This window comes from Paralichthys olivaceus, chromosome 15 (assembly GCF_024713975.1).
Source record: "Paralichthys olivaceus isolate ysfri-2021 chromosome 15, ASM2471397v2, whole genome shotgun sequence".
Lineage (NCBI taxonomy): Eukaryota > Metazoa > Chordata > Actinopteri > Pleuronectiformes > Paralichthyidae > Paralichthys > Paralichthys olivaceus.
In genome coordinates, this window is record NC_091107.1 from 13,849,017 (window position 1) to 13,869,636 (window position 20,620).

The 20,620-nt window shown below is 41.9% G+C and overlaps 2 protein-coding genes across 3 annotated transcripts; both read left to right on the forward strand.

The window, feature by feature from the left end:
- The first annotated feature begins 633 nt into the window (after nt 1-633).
- c2cd2l (c2cd2 like) lies at nt 634-16,256 on the forward strand. Of its 2 annotated transcripts, none has more exons than XM_020085804.2 (15): nt 634-909; nt 1,209-1,653; nt 9,839-9,934; nt 10,105-10,224; nt 10,883-11,002; nt 11,611-11,724; nt 11,851-11,938; nt 12,029-12,161; nt 12,303-12,367; nt 12,617-12,738; nt 13,191-13,362; nt 13,449-13,541; nt 13,959-14,092; nt 14,672-14,885; nt 15,577-16,256. In XM_020085804.2, the coding sequence occupies exons 2-15, from the start codon at nt 1,288-1,290 to the stop codon at nt 15,825-15,827; spliced, it is 2,088 nt and encodes a 695-aa protein (XP_019941363.2). In that variant the 5' UTR covers nt 634-909; nt 1,209-1,287; the 3' UTR covers nt 15,828-16,256. The 2 variants fall into 2 exon arrangements, with proteins under 2 accessions (XP_019941363.2, XP_019941364.2); XM_020085805.2 differs by having other exon boundaries at nt 640-921.
- A 1,144-nt stretch (nt 16,257-17,400) lies between these two features.
- h2ax (H2A.X variant histone) lies at nt 17,401-18,451 on the forward strand. Its single transcript, XM_020085807.2, has one exon. It carries the CDS (start codon nt 17,895-17,897, stop codon nt 18,321-18,323), a length of 429 nt encoding a protein of 142 aa, XP_019941366.1. The 5' UTR covers nt 17,401-17,894; the 3' UTR covers nt 18,324-18,451.
- The last annotated feature ends 2,169 nt before the right edge of the window (nt 18,452-20,620 follow it).

Here is a 20,620-nt window from a genome sequence, read left to right on the forward strand (position 1 = left end):
CAAATTAAAAATACACAAAAGTAGGACAAAACAAGTTGATGATGTTATTAAATAAAACAAAATACAATTATATAATAATAACAATAATAGATTATTGTGTCAAAATTTGATCAACACAATTTTGAGTAAAATATCAACACCGTGTCAAGGTTTCTGGAACTGTTTGATGGGTCCAGTTGATTTTGAAATTGAGCCAAAATCACGAAATAACACTAAAAAATATATATTGAAAAAAACATGTATGGATAAGTTGAAGAACATTTTAAATATTCACAACACACATTATGTAAATTCATATATAATACACAGTTTGCAGGTTTCAAATATGTGTACTATTTCTCTTGTCTTCTTACAGAATTTTGTCATTTTATATGGAAAACTGTATTTATGTATATTATTTCATGTAACATAATTTGGCAGGGATAATCAATAAACGTATAATTTTTCATCAACGTTTCAGATTGAGCCGTGCAAAAAGTGCAGATAATATCAATATCAGACTTAAAACTTAAACTCATGAATACATTGTTGGTTATTTTTACGTCTAAAGTGGTGTGCTTTTATTTTGAAGGCTGAGAATGTCACTTCCTTGTAGCTGTAGCGCTTTGTCCGCTGCAGCGCCCCCTGCAGGCCACGGCTGTTGGCTGTCAGATGGTCGCTGTGCAGACAGAGCAGCGGGCAGGAGGGTTCGAACAGCGGACGTAGCGGTGCCTCTGCAGCCTCAGAGAGCAGAGAGGTCGTTTCAGTATCGAAAGGTGACACCGCAGTCACATCAGAACAAACAGCGCTGAGAACACTGAACATGGGACGAGCGTGTTTGTTGTTGGCACCGCTGCACATCGCCATGAATCCAGCTTTACGTTGACGATGCCGTGCGTTCGATCCCCAGCAGCCCGCAGCCTGGAGCGTGTAAGTGACACGGTTGGTTTCCTGCTTGATTATCTGAGTTTCATCCATTAACCTGCTGCGCATCATCCTCTCTACTAACGCATGTTCCATAATATCAGAGATGTGTGCGCGACGTTTACGCAGCTTTCAGTGCGTGGGCTTCTGGTTCACACGCGCACGATCCGTGTTTAATGTGAGCCATAACAAACAAATGAAAGTCAAGGAGGTGACGTGCATGTGTATTCAGTGTTATTCCTCAGTTATAACATGTCTGTACCGTTTGGATGAGGAGGACTGACACTGTTTACTGCCTCTCACAGGCTGAAGGGAGCTGAGCTGCTCCGACTGACACCACCTGATATTTCCACCCGGACCTGCTGACATGAGAGGGAGGCGGTGATGGAGCTGCAGGAGTTGGCCTGGCTGTGTCTGGTGGCTCTCTTTCTGGCCTCCTTGCTCATCGTGCTGACATGGCTGCTCCAGTACTTGCAGACCGCACTGCGGCTTTGGAGAGCCAGGAAGACCGCCGGGACGGACAGGGGAGCACCGGCCCGGCAGCCGCTCTGCTTCACGCTGCCCCGCCACAGCCTCGGCGGCGGTGTGTGGGGCTTCCTGAGGAAGCTCCGCCCGGGCCAGTATGGAGGGGCCGCAGCTGAGGCCGGGGTGAAAGGCTTGTTGACCTCCCTGTTCTCCTTCAAGTCCTTCAGGGAGCACTGGCAGAGAACCTGGGTCAAAGCTCTGAATGAGCAGGCCTGCAGGCATGGGGTGAGTTGGATCATTTGAGATCTTTTAGTGGTGAACAGGAGGAAGAGAGAGCTGGTGGCAGTGTGTGGAAGAGCCTGCCCTGGGTTACTCCACTAAACAGGAGCATGAATAGTTAAGGCAAAGGCAGTTGGTGAGCCCATGTGCGCTGGAAGTGTGTGTGGGCAGGGAGGTGGAGGTGTTTGAGTGTCTCTAATCGGTAAGAGGATGGGGGGCAGAGACTTGCGTAACAGCTCTGAATCAATGCACATAAGAGCACAGAGGCAGGACCAGTGAGCGATGCCACAGTACGAACACCCACACCTCTTAAAAATAGTCTGATACCCAGGCCTGTGGGGGACATGGCTGCGTTTGATCACGGTGGGAAGAGGAGACAGAAGAATGGTTGACTCACCTTTGTAGCAGCTCATAACCTTTACCCGCATTATTAAAGCAAAGCTCCAACACTGATTCAGTGTGGTCAGTGTCAGACGTTTTAAAGGCTCGGAGTATATTTCTTAAGGGTTTTTTTTCTTTTAAATTGTCACTTTGACGTGTTTGAATCATTGTCTGCCACACAGCCAGAGGTTTAAATGAGCACTGCAAGAGGAGATGGATCCTCTGCCCCCACATGAAAACTGTCTGTGTGTGTGTGGGCTGAGTTAGACATGAGTTGGCGCTGAGTTTAAAGGCACCTACCCACATCTTTGTTTCTGATTTTTAAGGGTCAGCCCGCCTTGGCAGATTTTAAGTGTCCCCTCAAATGTTCAAGTAAATACTTTGGCCCCTTGATGATAGGGACATATACTCAAGTCTGATCATCCTGTGGTGGGCGTGCCTTAGCAGAGGGTGTCTCATGATTAGAAGATTGAAAAACCTGTTGACGCCAATGTACACAACTGAAGATATGTCCTTAACGGCTGCAGGTGGGTGCTAACATCTGTTAACATCTACTGATGGTTGGCAACTTAACTAGTGCGAGACCGTCAAACACACAAGGGACATTCAACATCTGGTCGTAACTAGAACAGTACAGGGGCACTGATCTCCATCAAGGCTAAGCAGCCCCTTTAAATTCAATCAAGTCACACCAAATTGCAAACAATCATAGATATCAGTCCTCTAAGTATTTTCATCAAGATTTCTTCACTATTTCTTGAGTAATTCACAAAAAGAAACAAAAAACTCTGACAACTAACAATGAAAACATAACCTCCTTGGCAGAGATATCAATGGAAGCCAACTTGAAAATAATGGCTCATTGTTTTGGCGTTCAAAATAGAAAGACTAGGGCAGTGCCCTTTCTAAACCTGTCTGTTTGGAATGGGCTGGTTTTTGTTACCTGTGGTGATGCTGCTCTCAGCTTTCCTTCGTCAACTGTAAAAGTAACCTGCAGAAATTGAGCCATGTTCAAAATTTGGTGAAGCTTGCTGAACCCTGATCTGGAGAATCAGTTGTAGTTGCTGTTGTCGTAAACACAGCCATTGTTGTGAATACGCTGTTGTTGGGATCCACAACATCACTTATGTTGATGTTGAGACCCTGCTGTGGCTCACTGGGTTGCCTGTTTGTTCAGAGTGTATTAATATTGAACGTATCACGTACACCAAATCCCACACAGCACTTCGTTGAGCACTTAACAATACACATGGCAAATGTGAAGCCGATGAGAAGAACACTTCTCGAGATATGAGAGACACAGACAGACACAGATTTCTGGAATTAGTTGATAGACGTGTAACTTGCTCACCAATTCCTGATCTCAGTTCACTCAGTCAATCAATAGTACACATCAAACAATTGAAAGCAAGAGTATTTCCCAAAATGTCAAGCAGGACAGTGTCTATGAGGACACACAAAGGTCTGCTGTATATTCTCTAACATCACACAAAGAGCACAGAGCTTTGAAGAATGCACTCGCTTCATGTTCATGTTCATCTCGCATCCTCCATGTTAGAAGATAGGCTATGGACCAAATTAAAAAGTCATAACACACATCAAATACATTTTTCTTGAAGATGGTTTCTGTCATTTGTGGTTGTATTCATCTCAAATATGTTAATTCAAGTGTTATTTTTTCCCCTTTATGTTTTGTTTTATTTACTTTTTCAATTCAATGAAAATGGGGTGAACCATCATAATTGACAGCTGGTCCATCCTTCAATAACTATTGTGCAGACTCTAGTTCTACCCGGCACATGATGGCAGCAATCATACCCGGGATATTTTGGCTTCATGTCTGGATAGTGGGAGGAGGTGAAGACACGTCCTCCGTCTCTGTATACAGTCTAGGGGCCTAATTACTTGATCCATTGGGACCAGTGAGGTTCTCAGCTATCAAAACAAACTTTCCACATCATTGGAGTTAAACTTCATTGAGAGAAACTAAAAAAGGTTGGGTGTTTTACAAAACATCTCTGAAGGTTAAGTCTCTGTGTTTTGTTTTATTTATGGTGACAGTTTGACCTTTTATCTTTTGAGGTGCTTTAAAAAACCCAGGAGAATAACATAAAAGTAGTTGCAATGCTCCAAAACAAAGTAGAAAACAGTCTTTTATAGCATATACACGCTGTCCATGTTGGTCTGTCCATGTGGTGTTTAGTTTGTGGAGTGTGAGCCAAAGCTTCCCGAGCTCACTCATCACAATGAAATATTTGCTTGTCTGTGTGCGCAGCAATCTGTTTTTCTAAATGTGTCTGGAGCGCATGCAAATCACTAGTGAGTTTGTTAATGAAACCTTTTACATTACACTCTTGTCTTGCATGTCTTGTTGAAGAGATTTACCTGTAGAGGACTTGATCTAGGCACTAGCAAGGCCTAGTGATTGATGACATTGCCCTTAAAGGTCACATGCTTGGTGTCCACTGTGTCCTTTCAACATCACATGCGTGAAAGTAAGTGTTGGCCCAGTAAGTTGTTGTTCACCTTATATTCTGGTTTTTCACCTCCTCCCTCCAGACATGACTGGAAATACCTGCTGCTTTGTCGAGATATGACAAGAAAGACAATACCTGCAAGCCAGTCACTTTGCATTCTTTTCTGCTTACGAAGCACCTGCCAACTGTCAGACATGTTGCTGTGGCCACTAGGAAAAACAGACACGATGAGGGCGACTGCCCAGTCTATGCTCACGTTCTCCTCTAAGCGTCTCATGATTATGTTTCTGCATCGGACAAAACATGAGCTTCCCTGGAGGAGCGCGGCACGAGGAAGATCCGGCTTCTGTGTCATCATGTGGGGATTAGCACGCAAATCCTTTATAGCATTAACCTAAGTACTTCTTCAGCATTTAAGATTCATGCTGACAGAGGTCTTTAAATAATTATGATGAAATTTGTCCAAAGAAAAGGCAAGTTGAATTAGCCTGCATGCGCATCAAATGGGGCTCCACTATGTTTGCACATGCAACAGAGAAACACTATGAAACCCATCAAGTATTAAACCTTGCAGTGTAATAGGAAACCAGATTCCAAAATCTGTGCAAAAACAGCAAATATCCATTTGTATCCTTAATTAAATTGATTAATCATTCGACAGATAATTAATTGGAAACCAAGTAAAATCTGCATCATTCCACCATCTCAAATCTTTATGCTGTTTTTTTTTATTTTGAATATTCTTAACTTAATATATTATCAGGTTTTGAACTGTGCTCTGGACCAAACAAGATTTTTCAAATATGATCCACCTACGTACCTCTTTAGAAATGATGGTGGGCATTTCTAGCTATTTTATTGACTCAACAATTAATGACAAGGAGTTTTCTGTTTTCATCCCTGTCTAGTTGTTGGTTGGTTGGTATGTTTGTTTTTTAAGCATGATTACACAAAAACAGCTGAACGGATTACCGGGAATTTCTGAGGAAGGATGTGGTATGGGTCAGGAAAGAACCCATTAAATTTTGGTGCGGATTAGGGGACGGATACAGGATTTATTTTTTTCCACTTATCTTAAAGGTCCAGTGTGTAAGATTTAGGTGAAAGGGATCTATTTGCAGAAACTGAATATAAATGAATCCTAGCAATGTTTTCACTAGTGTGTTTCATCTAATGTTTTTTCTTTACCCTAGAATTGCCCCTTTATATCAAAATACTTTATATTTACATCAGGAGGGGGTCCTCTCTATAGAGGCCGCCTTGTCTTTTACAGACGTCCAGACTGGACAAACTAAACACCTTTTTTTTGAAAATTGAAGGCTACCAGGTTTATATGAAGGTTTTATATGATTGGAAGGGGAGGGTGAGGTGAGGGGTATTCTCTCTCCTTCATGAAATTGTCTCTCAGTCACCAGCGCAGTGACTATTTTAATAATCTCCTTTTAAAATAACAGTAAAATACTCCAGAACAGGTTTTCTGCCTCAAGACAGTAATGTGCCAACAATGCATCTGACGACACCTCATTTTAAGACCAACACTCCCACAGGCACTCAGATGGGTTCAAGTGCATTTTATAATCTACTCATGATGCATAAACACACATATGCTCATGTGTGACAACTGGCATGTTAGATTAAATGATGATCTCCTTGGAGATACCATTCTCACTAGATTTACAAGTATACCCTCAACCACTCAAATTAACATTACAATTAAGTGTGATGATAATTTAGTTGTATGAATATGAATAGATATACGGAGTAAATCTGTGCAGCAGCACAACAGCACCTCTGATTTTGTGGTCTCCCTGCTGCACCTCTGGACAGTAATCCCATGATGCAGTTTGTTCCATGACTCAGTTGTTTATGTAGCGAAAATGTCTGTCTGCTAAAGTATCACTGCAGGAGCCTCTCACAATGATCGTGCCTTGGCAGAGTGAACTTGATATGGAGCTATTCACATGCCTCTGGCTGGATGAGTTCGAGGAGGAGGCTTGAAGGCCCAGACTTGTTGACCTTGCCCATACCTGCGGATCATAATAGCATCATCAGACTGTGTGTGCATCTGCAGTTGACACATGATGTCGAGCCATCGTCACTGAGCTCAGTGAGTGGGAAAAGGAGTCGTAATAGAGAATATGAGAGGCCACAGCTCACGTCTTCCCTCTCTGACTGACTGCGAGCTGCTGGTAGATGATTAATGCTCCGTCATTATGCTCAAGTAGATTCATTCCTTTCGACCGGGGATGTTCAGCACCCAGCGCTCATTTGCTATGATAGCACAGGAAACTCGCCTTTTTATCCCCCAGTCGCTGATTTAAAATTGCCAAGGTTTTAACCGCTCACATAAAAAATTAACTGCATTATTAAATCTTGAAGGCCGTGCCTTTTACTCAGCACTTGATGATTTATACATACATAATAATACACTGATACACACGACCTTAGAATACTATGTGAAGTAATAAAAGCTTACGATGGGAGACTCTGCAGTTTTGTTCCATCTTATTATGATGAACTTCATTTGATAGATAAGCATTTAGCAGTTTCATGGATAGGCTATAACTCAGGAAGAGTAGTACGCTGCCCAAATTCATGATGTGTGCACAGGTTTATCGATTTCAAATGATGCTAGCTAGTGTGAGGCTAATTCTACCAACAGCAGCATGCTAAAATGTTCAAAATGTCACTGCTAATATTCTGGTGTATAGCATATTGTGGTAACTATATTTATGTCAGCAAGTATGACGTTAATGCTGACGGCATGCTGACATGATCACAAGGGCATTGCTAATATTCTGACAGCAAGTAATAATAAACATGTTTATTCTTATTATTTATTATTTTCCACTGCAAAATTTAAGCACTGCCGTCATCTGAACCCCAGATACACACAGGAAGGGAGGCTGAGGGTCAACTACAGCCACAGGGGATGGGAGTTGGTTGACCCACATGCTTTCAGAGGCGATCAGCCACTCACACCCAAAGGGGGCAACACTGACAAACCTGAAGTGACACCATGGATGTCCTCAGGGAACGGTCTCTTTCCACAAATACCCTGCACATACACACTCAGTTAAACAGCGACTGTTCACAAGGACAAATCTGGTTAGGCTGCAAGCATTGGCCTCTCCGTGACAAGATGAGCTTGTAGCCATTGCCAGCAGGATAAACAACACCACAGTGGACCAGATGGCTACCTGCGAAGCCAATGATGTAAAATTACTAGGAGGTATCTAATGGTCCAGAAGTTAAGACATACCATACTAAAATGGTACTCAGTAGAGCGCATTGCCCAGCAAGGCCCAACATTCCCCTTATGAAACCACATTTAAATCTGCTGTAGATTCATATTTGGATTCACACCAAATTGCACACACTAATAGATAACAGCCCCATGTTTACTTAGTCAAGATTCATAAATTATTCCCTGGAAATTACTGAAAATGTCAATTAAAGGCCTGTTTCACTCATTTAAGTTTGAGTGAAAAGGGGGGGGGGGCACTTTGCCCAAATCCATGCCAAAATCTAATGGATGCTCTCTTGTCCCATCCTTCTACCAAATGTCATGGAAATTTGTGCTGCAGTTTTTGTGTAATCCTGCTGACAAAAAAACACACACAACCAAAACAAATAAACCAACGTACATGGTTGAAAACGTAATCTCTTTAGGTTGGAGGTCATAATCTAACAATCTATAATCTAAGTCCTCAGTTTAATTCTGGGACCAGGGCCTGTTTATACGTGTCAAGCCCCACTCTCTCAGCTCATATTTTCATACATCTACACTCCCACCTGTCTCGTGAGCGTAAAACACCAAAAAGAATCATCTAGGTATTTTCCTCTCGTCACACACTTTTTTGTTGAATGTATGGACCTAAAAACAAATCGACTTTCAGGAGTATTTGTACAAAATGTTGTTTTTACTCTATTACTGCCCATTTACAAATGTGCCAGTTGTGTGTTACTGCAGACAATGACAATCATGTGGGTAATGTGTTATTCCAGAGCCTCACAATATGAAATGCATCACAGCATATTTGTTCTGCACTACAGTGGGTGTAATGAACGGTTGGGTGACTGAGGAGGTTTAGAGGCTCCAGCCAACCAGAGTGAAAACACAGCCGGTTGTATGGCGTAGTCATGTGACTGCAGTGTTGATTCCAGGGAATCTACGTAAGCTTGCGGCATCGCAGTTGGCTCCGCTTCCTTCCCTTTTGGCCGGAACACTGACAGACTCACAAACATGGACACACACCATAAACTTTGTTAGATCATCCTCTCACCTCTGCCCCGCCTTCTCTGTTGTGTATTGATAGAGTTTGGACTTGTACCTAGAGGAACATATGCCCTGACAATAGGGGATTTGTTTTCTCTCACTTGCTTCTCCTGAGCCAGTTAAAGCCATCCAGTGTAACAGATCCTCTGGCACTCTAGCACCAACACACACATGTTACACACACACCCACACACACACACACACACACCCACACCCACACACACACACACACACAAATAGCAGGGCACGAGTGTTTCCACAGTGCTGCTGTCTCGTTAGGGGTGTCTTGCTGTAAGCGTGACTTAAGCATTGACTGATGCAGGTCGGAGCAGCCTGAACCAGTTGCAGTTTGATGATAGGTGAATTACAATTTCTGGATTATCACTAAAACTCAGATTAACTTGAATGTTACCACCCTTTGGCAAAACATATGTTGTAATTCTTTTGCCAGTATCTTCAGGCACTATTCATCCGAGTGCACAAATCCACAGAGCTGCCTGGGCTTAAAATCACATTTGTACTTTGCTATGCATTGTAATCAGAATAATTATTATGGCACTTGAAAGGGAGTCTTCTTATTAATTCATGCAACATTATGCATCATAATTTTCACCCAGTAACAGTGAATCTTTGGCATATGAAATTAATATCACACTAATATTATTGGCTCTCAAATGTTCAGTTTGTAAAAGATGATGATTAGGGAAGCATACACAGCAATGTTAATTTTATTTTCACCCTATCCCCATCATATGTTAATGTGAATATGCCATTAGTCTTTTATGCAAGTGATTGCCCAATTACTTGTTTTTTGACAGGTGATGCCAAACTTGCTTAAAATTAATGAAATCCTCAGTTAATTTCTATTTAATCATACATTTTACAGAAGCTGTTTCATTTACTAATTGACTATTATCTACCGACCAACTGCTAATTGGCATCATTAAAGAAATCATCACTGCAGAAAAAACTCTTTCATGTCATCCCCAAATTCCTCTGCTCCATCCATTATGTAATATTTAGGACATTTGTTCTCTTCCTCTGTTTCTCCCAGAGCTCTATCCAGATCACTTTTGACAGCAGTCTCCAGCTAACGGCTGCCTCTGCAATAGATAGTGTGACCTGCACAGACCAGTCTACATACAGAATGGTGAGTTCATGCCATGTAACAGGGATTAACGTCTTTAGTCAGTCACCCAGTGAATTTTAATTGAAGCAATTGATGGCGAAAAAAAATAAATCCCGGAACAAATTTCGGTGTCATGTGAGATTCAACCTTGAATGTTGTCCCCTGTTTCAGTAAAGTGCTTTGTTTCACAGGTTTTACACTGTAAATGTTGGGTGGACACTGTGACATTTCCCGTGACGGTCACCCAGCAGTCACCTGCTGCCGTTTCCATGGACACCTATCAGATCACCATTGCACCTATGGTGACAAAGGTACAAAACACACCACCTGGATTTTTTCTTGCACTTTGCACATTTCAGGGCAGGCCTCTGAAACAAATGAAAATGTCAGAGCAACTTTTGCATAGTTATTCAAATGTGTAAATTTACACAGAAACTAAATCGCAACAAATCCTTTCCTGCCATCACAGTCACTAAACAAGTGAAGTAAAATAAGCTTTGTGTTATTCTAGTAGCTGTGTGGCTGCAACAGTAGTCAACAGAACTAAGAACCTGTTTCCCATAGATCAGGTTGCTTCTTGTCTTGGTGAGGTCTGTTTATCTTTCTCATGTCACTAAAGAAGTGATTCATGTTAGAGACTATGTTCTATGTGAATTTCACTCCCTTCACCATCCAGCACTGTAAGAAAATAAAACAATTTATCCAATATCCCTCCAGGGATCAGTAAAGTATTTCTGATTCTTAAGAAAAGATTCACTAAATATTAGGTATCATCAACTGTTTTTCTGTTTAATGTGACCAAAATTAAACATTGTACTTATTATTTATTCATTAGGAAAATGCTCTACAGGAAATGCAATATTGTATTTCACTTAAACAATCTAATGTAACTGCTAGCCAGTCAACCTGCTTTGTGGCTCTGAGTTGAATGTGTTTTCCAACCTCGCTCCCCTCGTCTGTCTCTATCAGGTGGTGGTATGTGTGGAGGAGGTGGAGGAGGTGGAGGATGAGGGTCTGCTGATATCCTGGACTCTCACCAAGCAGCCGTCATTTTCTCTGAGCGTGTCTCCGTGCAAGCGGCAGAGACAGGTGAGAGCATCTGCTATAAGAGCCACGTCCGTCTTTACATATGTTCAAAAAAAGGAAATATACATTATGCAAATCTTTCTGAGGCTGCACTGACGCTTTCTGTCAAAGTCTCTTCATAAATCTCAGGCATCATGTAATGTTTTGCATATGAGTCACTTTCTACCCTGTTAAACTCATCATGAGTCATGAAGGAAATGCTTTCCTGAATTATGTGTTACATAAATGTTCATGCCATTGTCTTTTTACTTGACATGGCAACAAAGTAAAGTCAGTAAATTAAGAAAAAACTGCATTTGTTTTCATTACCGAAGACAGATCCCGAGGATACTCATTCAATCTGAAATCTAAATGTTGCTTGTGTAATTATTGGGAAATGTTGTGATTGGCCTAAGGGGGCAGAGCTTTTTGAAAAAAAAGGTTTTTAGTTTCAAGCAACAGCAAATAATCACGTTTGATTTGTTCCTCTTGGATATTGTTAAAGTAACAGTCATAAAAAATGCATTCAAAGCCTCAGCTTGTTTCTCTGTCTCAGTTTAATGGTTTCTCCTGCTACAACACACCCTGGTTAATCATTAGAGAATGATCAGTTGCTACTCTTTTCTTCTCAGGGGACAGAGGGTGAGGCAGACCTTAGCATGATTAAGGGACTGATAGAAGACACTCTGTTCAGCACTCAGCCAGCCATGGTACTCAACCTCAAGATGTGTGCGTCCAGTTCTTCGGTGAGAAAGACTGCAAACTGTGCAGCAAAAAGACAAACTAATTGTTTTCTGACATCAATTTCTACAATTGGATGCAGTATCATGTTTTCTTATTAAGATCTGCACCCATTTTCTAAACGCCCCCAGGCCCCAATGAACCTCCTGGGATTGAACTCCCAGAGTGTCTTGGTGCGACGACTGCAGCTCCGACAGCTCCAAGCGACCTTAAGTAAAGGTCAGATATTTTCCATTGGCATCAGATCATTTCCGTCCAGTGTCCCGCTGGTTTCCAATGGCGACTCACTGTGCTGCTGTGTGTCTGCAGGTCAGTGGTCTACATCAGAGGAGCTATGCTGTGTCCTGAGTTTGGTTCCACCCTCCACAGAGAGGGCGACCCGCTTCCTGCCTGTGCCCGGCAACCCCAACTCATCACTGGATTGGAGTGAAGAAATGACTCTGTACGAAGGCATTTGTGCCGTCAAACTGCTGTGAATGTGTTGTGTACAATCATGCCAAATTAATAATAAGAAGCAGATATTTAATTTTGTGTTGTGGCGTTTTACAAAAAATCTAACACGGCTGCGTTCTGTGTGTTAAAGGGAGCTGAGCCCAGACACCAAAGAGCTGAGAGTCAGACTTCTGGAGCGGAATGGCAAGAGGGAACGTAAGGCATTTATCAACAGCAATTTACTATTGGCTGTTGTTCAGAAACCTGATCAGCAGGAACGTTTAGATTGGCTAAGCAAAATCGTTATTCACCTAAAATGCACTGCTTGCAGGCTCATGGTAATGTTCTTTGTCAGCGTTTTAGGATTTTTAGATTTCATGAGATTCTCCAGGGCCAACTCGAAAGCCCCTGTATATAACAAAGGCTTTCATGCTTTTTCTACAAATATGTCTTTTTGTTGGCTAGAATTCCTGCCTGGTCACGCTTCCATCGCCTTGGATCTCCGCTGCAAAGTTCCCAGCGGACAACATACGCTGTCAATAAGCCCCGGCCTCGGCTTGGCACCACACACTACTGTCACAGCTGACGTGAGTTGCAAGATGTAAAATATCTCTACAAAATAATAGAGAATTGCTTCAAAGACGTTTAAAGTGTACAGCTACATCTCAGTTTGTCATCAAACATCAAGCAACCTTGAACGAGACAAAAGCAGAGGAAGAAACAGTGTATGTCATGCCTGAAATAGATGTCTCAGATCTCTTCTGGCCTTTTCAGCAGCCAGTTTGTTATATTACATTACCTGTTGTTCTCTAACCAAAGAGGAATACATAACAGGAGACAAGATAACATCTCCTCTAGCAACCTGTTGATAGGTCATCCAATATTGTCCCTGCAGATCCAAATGTCAGTTTGAATAATGCACCCACCTCTTAAATGAATGTCCTCTGTTTCGCCCACTCTACACATTTTATTTGTGGAATGAAATATGTAAAAATCCCCTAAAATGTTGAAGAATCTGTTTGTTTCTAAACTCCACCAGCTGCTGTATGTGGAAACAGAGGTACCCCGCAGCACCAGCAATACTTTGCCACTTCGTTCTTCGCTCACCCCGACCAAGAAAGTCGACGTGGACCGAACCATCATGCCAGATGGAACCATCGTCACCACGGTCACGACCGTCCAATCTCGACTAAAAGTGGAACGCAGTCCAGGTTGGCTTACTGACAGAAATGTATTACATCACTTCAGAGTAGATGCATAATATGGAATAAAATTATGTGATCGTATTAACTTTCAGGTGATTCCCCTCTGCGATCACCATCCAAAGTGGAGGTGACTGAGAAGAAACCCACCATCCTGTCTGATGGCAGCACCAGCCCCAACACGAGCAGTGAGTCACACTGAAAGGCCAGACATTGTTTTACATGACAAATGCAAAGTAGGATAAGCAACAAGCTGCAGTGTAACACGAGACGAGAGGAATGCACTTTTCAGTATGCATCATGAACTCTGCATGCTGGTTCTCCGGTTAAAAAACCTTCAAGTTTAACGACAAAGGGAAACTACATGCTTCTACAACGTAAAGCAAAAAAGATTTTAGACTAACTTATTTATGTATGTTCCTCTCTTATACATTAAAATACTGATGTTTTATTTTGATGCAGTACATTTTGTATGTATTTCTGATAAACCATACATTTTCAAATTAAAATGCAAAAAAATATATCTCAAGGTAAATTTTGAAAAACAGCATGTCGCACTTTACTTGTATAGTGCTGATTTACATATTTATGTTTTTGTTGTGTAGAGAGCAGTCGCCTCTCTAATGGCCTGGATCCTGTTGCAGAGACGGCCATTCGCCAGCTGACTGAGTCTGCCTCCAAAGTAGCCAGGAAGACGCCAACAAAAAGGAGCACGCTGATCATCTCGGGTGTGTCAAAGGTCAGAGAATGGAAACTATGTCAAAGGCAGTGGCTCTTGGAATTTGTCTTGCCAGTAGTAAAACAAGTGTGTGTTAATTAAAGTGCAATTATTTTGATAGGAAAATGTAATTTTCAGTATTTGTGCACTTATCAGTAGGGTGTAATTTACCTGCAACGCTATATTAATTAATTAGAAATATTTCAACTTGATTCGGTTTTTATCAAACTACACATATAATACAGGAAACATTCACGAGCAAAAAATATTTTTAAGATTCTAAAACCAGACAAAATTAGTTTTATCTAAATTTAGTCCACAGTCACAACCCCTGTTGGTCCAAATTAGAGGAGAATCAGGCCTCTGACCTCATTCTGCCTGAAATCCTGTAGAAATATATTCAGTGTAAGAGGCTACACTTGAAACCCGACATTTGCAGGTGTTGTGATGTTTAAAGTGTAAAAAGTGTGTATTTTAAAACAATGGTCATCAGATAAAGTGTTTTTAGGTTAAGCGTCTAATAAGAAATTACACCCCTTAATCAACTGAGATAAGATTTTTGAAAGGATGTAAATTGATTCAGCATCTAACACCGGTCAGGTTCCACTCTCAGAAGATGACTGTGCATTATCAAGTGGCTACGCTGCAGCCATGGACGCAGCCATGCACGGCAACCATTTCGGGGCGGGGCATCACCAGGACCCAGATGAAACTACACCCTCCGACGTGTCGGAGCGTCCGTCTGTGGACGATGTGGAATCAGATACTGGTTCCGCTGGTGCCTTGGAAACTCGCAGCCTCAAAGACCACAAGGGTAAGACGTGCAGTTTGGACTGTGGAATAAAATCATCTGAGGTGGTGGTTTCATATGTTCAACAATGTCTTAGACTAATGGTAAACTTTAAGTTAGATTTGCTGACTTTTATACATTAGATAGCATATTGCTCCTTCTCTTGTTATTGTAAAATATATTAGAAATGTTTTTAACATGTCAATATATTTCACATGCATCACATTTACATTCAGAACTTGAATTGAGCTATCATCAGCCATTTTTATACAGATCTCTTGCATTTAAGAAGACCCCCTTATTTTGCCCCTTTTGCTGAATCAAACAAAGTCTGCATAGTGCTGCTCCAGGGTGTGATTTTTGAACAGCCTGTCATCTTGGTATCAGTGTATTGCCCTGTCCCGTTATGCTGGCTCTCCCTTTTTCACAAGCATAAATCGGACTCCGTGACTTCCTCTGCTGCCTCATTAAATCTGAAGAACTTTGCCCCCCCATTCTGCAACATCCCCACCGCTTAACAGCAGCTGCTGATAGAACAACTGACTCTAAAGTTAGGCTGCTGCCCTCTAGAGGCCATGTTGATACATATTCCAAACCAGAAAAGACTGGTGTTGAATGGATAAATGATAAATTGAATTTGAAATCACTGATTCGTCATTGGTTGTTGCTGTTCATCAAGGTTGCAATGTCCCTTCTCTCTGTCTGCTTCCTGCAGTGGGCTTTCTGCAGAGCGGGACAAAGATGTTGTTCCGCAGGAAACATCGAGAGAAGGAATCCTGCCTCAGCCAATCCCATGAAGACATCTCCAACATGGGCAATAACTTTGCTGCTGCCGCAACCATCACCCGTAGAAAGTCTGGCAGTTTCTCTCGGCGTCTCATCAAGCGCTTCTCTTTCCGCTCATCAGGCAAATCAAAAGGCAAAGGCTCTGCCACCAACGGAGGAGCAAGCTCGCTGGATAACTGATTATCAACAGGATCGTTTTGAAGCCTCTGTTGGTTCTGTCAGAAGAACAACTAAACCTCGAGTCCAGACTATGAAAGGTTGAAGCCCCCGGAGGGTTATCACCTGCACATGTTGAAAGGAGGATTCCTCTGGGAGGGCCTTCCTCTGGAGTCAAACTATCGCACCTTCAGAACAGAAGTCCTGTTTAATCACATCGCTGAGGTTTAAATGTGATTGTCTATTTCTTTCAAGGAGAAATCCGCTGCTGAGTGAAGTGAAGGAAATAACTACAATAAAATGCTGTGTGCTGAGTGTTTGATTGTGACCAATGGTGGAAGCTCCTTAACTATATAAAAGGCCAGTATAACATTATTGGTTGCACTTTCGTTCCTGGGTTGTATAAAAGGTTATTTATTTATTATGTGTTTCACATCAAACAAGTGCTATTTATTTCACCCCCCCCCCCCAAAAAAACGGACTCATTTGCATTTTCCTGTAAAATAGAGACGTTGCTGTGTTTTTCCATGCACATGTAATTTTAACACCTAGTTTTAAGTGAGTTAACAAGAGTCTGTCTTAAATTAGCTGTAATGTCCATTCATGATTGCTTATAAATTGGTTTTAGGATGTCGTTAAATGTTGTATCTTACATAAGAAGCGGAAAAGATAATATATTTATTGTACGTTTTATTTTATAAAAGGTACTTTCTGTGGGATTCTTATTTGAAGTTAAGCTCATAAATGCATTTTGGTTTGCTTTGGAAACTTCTCTCCACAAGACAGTATTGTCAGGAAGAAAAACAGGATCAAGTCCTGCTCACTTTGTATCTAGTATTGACTCTAATAAGTGAAATGTGCAGTTAAGAGCATAACAAACTAGATGCTCTCTATTGACATTTGATTTCTGCAATAACTATCATTACAGTGGAGCAAGATTGCATACGGTATATTATGTGACATTCTGATATGTGATCTAATTATAATCTAAACCTTACCAAACTTATCCTGTCTGTAAGATTTAAGATTGTTATTATATAATGTTTCTTTTTAAACAGATTTGAGTCTCACATTAGCAACTGCAGGGACGTATTTTGAGACGTTCTGCCGAGGCATTGCAAGCAACAAGATTGTCAGAGTTAATGACAAGGCAATGGGTATCATGGACCCACTCAGGGCTAGAAAATAAATTGCTATAGCAACAAGAGACATAAGGTAAAAAAACCCCCGACATTTTTGGACATTTGTGTTTAGTCAGAGAAAAAGAGAAATACTCTAACCTTCTGCATTAATTCTGAGACTTTAGAACGATCAAATTAAATAAGCCAAATACTGTCAAAGGGACTCTACTGAACATATACCATGTGCTTTACAAAAATAAAACCAATTCAAAATGCTGAATAAACGAACAAAGCCACTGCGTTGACTAAAGGCAGACTATGTGATATGTGGCTGGAATGTGAAACAGGAAGTTGCTGGATATTTTAAGATGTGTATAATTTCTGTTGTAATATTTGAAATGTTTAATTTATTGCAAATAAATTATTTTTGAAGCTCAGTTGATCTGTGTACCCAGGGTGACTTTTGACTCTTTTTTTCTTATTTTAGGAGATATGGAATTTCTAGATGTAAAACTGAGACTTTTAGAGCATCTTTAAAATGCAAAGTCATAACATTTCAGTACTTGCTGTTGATCTCAGATACAGACACATGACTTTTATTTATTACTTTTACTTCCACTGCTCAAGTTAAACGCGCCTAAAACTTTGAAGGACGAGGGAAGACGTTGGATTGGTCCTCCGTGTCATCCGCTGTTTCATGACCCAATCACAACACGCAAAAGGAACTACGCCCGCCTTTCTTCTGTAAAAACCACCGTGATTGGCTGAACGTAAGAACATTCAAGCCAATACTCACAGACTTCCTGTTCCCTTTGACCTCTGACAGCCAATCACACACGGCTAATTCCATCCTCAGTACCAATCGCGTTGTAGGGCGGGACAAACGGAGGGGTTTATATCCTGGTTGTGCTGGAGCTTCAATACTGTTGCAGTATTTTCTTCAGAGAGAAAAAGCAGCGAACTAACCAACATGTCTGGAAGAGGAAAAACCGGAGCCAAGGCCCGCGCTAAGGCCAAGACTCGCAGCTCCCGCGCCGGTCTGCAGTTCCCCGTCGGCCGCGTCCATCGTCTCCTCCGCAAGGGTAACTACGCCGAGAGAGTGGGCGCCGGGGCTCCCGTGTACCTGGCTGCAGTGCTGGAGTACCTCACCGCTGAGATCCTGGAGCTGGCTGGAAACGCCGCCAGAGACAACAAGAAGACCCGTATCATCCCCCGTCACCTGCAGCTGGCTGTCCGCAACGACGAGGAGCTCAACAAGCTGCTCGGCGGCGTCACCATCGCCCAGGGCGGCGTCCTGCCCAACATCCAGGCCGTCCTGCTGCCCAAGAAGACCGGACAGTCCGCACCCAGCTCCGGCAAGGCGGGAAAGAAGGCCTCCTCTCAGTCCCAGGAGTATTAGCTTGTAGGCTAATAACTCTCAACCCCAAAGGCCCTTTTAAGGGCCACCCACTCCTCCTTTAAAAAGCAATCTGTCCTCGTGTTCCTCTTTAGCATGGCTTTCTAATTTAATAAACCCTTTTTATACAAGTGCTTGTTACCCTTGTTGTGATAGCAGACATCTTTCTAATACAGAGGAGTTGTTACTGTCTGTAGCCGGTGGTTGTTTTGCTGATTGCATGATAAACCTTCTTTATGATTTTAAACAAATGTGAGGTTGTAGTAAAACTACACATCTACTTACTGCCACATGCACCAATGCTTCTCAGCAGTCATCACATGTCGGGTGAAAATGAACTACATGGTGGTCCATAAGCCTGATTCTGAAACAGCCTGCCGACTCCTTCACGTGGTTCCTATTAGCACCACTGTGTTTTGGTGGAAGTTGGGTTTAAATCCCTCAGTCTTAATTTATAAATGACACAAACAAATCCTACACTACTTGGCATGCAAACAAACTAGTACACATTCTGCCCAGCTGATGGCACAATAGTTTGGGTTTCAATTTACTTTAAAGTCTATAATCTTCCTAGTTTATTAAATTATCCTGTTCAGGATTAATTAAATCCAATTTCACCCAAAAGACAGCAATGCTTTTAGGCTTTTGTTAAAAACAATCAGTGAATAAAATAGAAGCACTACTCTACATGCTTTAGAAATAACCATTATGATGAAGTTGTGTCTCCCTAATTCTGCTTCTACCAAGTTTCAGAAGAGTCATGGCAACAGAGACAGCATCTCAAGGGTTTTCTTTCTTAGCGTGTTTGTGCATCTCTGTGGTTAAAGTCTGTAACACACCAACGGCTCTTTATGCTTGAGGCTCCAGGTGTTTCCTTGTTGCATGTGAAGACAAACATTTGCAGCCTTCAAGAGTTTTACAAATGCACATCTGTTCTTACTGACTAGTGGGTTAGGCTTCCGGTATAACTTCTGTTAATTGTTATCCATGTTGAGGGTCATGTAACGTGCAGCTTGACGTTCCCTGAGTCAAAGTGTGAATGACTAAAGCATCCTTCTCCTCAGTGATCTGATCACAAGTGGACAGCACTAGGTACAGGTCTGAATGTGTCCTGATCGCGTCTTGAGATATGATCACTGAAATCCAAATTTAAAAGAAAAAAACACAAGCAACTCCAGCTTCCAATGTGCACGTGTATCAGTCCTGCAGATACCATGACTGAGAACCTTCACAGATAAACACCTGCAGCACGAGCACAGTGCTATCTGATCAAATACACAACTCAATACTACAAAATCCATCACATTGTGAAGAAGCATACATTTACTGAGCCTCAATAGAGACCTGTTAAATTGCAAATCCCATCATTCACTTGTTTCATAAATCAGGCAGTCAATAAATTCTTCATGGAAGAATCATTCTGTCACAGTAGCACAGTTCTTGTACATCACAAGTCTTCTCTGGTAGTGTGGTGATATTACTGTACATTTGCTCTCATCTTCATACGACTGTAACTTAAAGTTAGCTGTGACAATGTTAGTGTTGTATTTATACTGTCTGACAGGAGCGTGGTCTATTTATACAAGGGTCAGGACAAACCACGAAACCTCATCTGACCGAATAAAACCTCTGCTGAAAAAAAACATCTGTCGGCCACGCAAACCACATGTCAGCACTGCTCACCAGGTTACCACTGCTGCACTTTAATCAGACCACACACTCCATGAGTTGCAGGGCCATTGATTTAACCATGAGGTTAGAGGTGCACTTCACTGATTTTGCCACTAGGTGTCAGCTGTCTCATATCTGAAAATGCAGGATGTGTGTGATGACTGTGGTGTGTGTGTTTCCTTTAGTGTCATGACAAACAGAAAACCATCTTTTAAAAAAAGAATCTCGAGCAGCCGTCACTCCTTCCAACACTCCTACTTAACAATTCTTTGTGGGATTTATACAAGATGAATTTTTTTTTAAAGTCAGCTGTGGTGCAGATCCCTTTTTTTCCTCCTCTCACCCCAGACACATGCAGCTAAACTCGCCCATAACCTTTCCACAGGGGAGCACGCAGATATTTCTGTCTGCTCTTGACTGTTTTATTAGTGGGAAAAGCAGCGTGACGCACCGAGTCTGATCCGAACCCAGGACAGGCTGAACCAATTACTCGGGCCTTGACAACGTGTCCAACACCAACAGCCAGTCTAAAAAACTCCAGCCTGAGAGGAAAAACTGTGTGTCCATTGGCTGTGATCACTATAATTTCCTGACTGGCACCCTGTCAAAGGCTCTAAATTTACCACTGT

Coding starts and splice junctions, on each gene's coding strand:
- c2cd2l (XM_020085804.2), top strand. CDS start 1,288: ATGGAGCTGCAGGAGTTGGCCTGGCTGTGTCTGGTGGCTCTCTTTCTG. Junction 9,935..10,104: donor ACCAGTCTACATACAGAATG/GTGAGTTCATGC, acceptor TTTGTTTCACAG/GTTTTACACTGTAAATGTTG. Junction 11,939..12,028: donor CCAAGCGACCTTAAGTAAAG/GTCAGATATTTT, acceptor GTGTGTCTGCAG/GTCAGTGGTCTACATCAGAG.
- h2ax (XM_020085807.2), top strand. CDS start 17,895: ATGTCTGGAAGAGGAAAAACCGGAGCCAAGGCCCGCGCTAAGGCCAAG.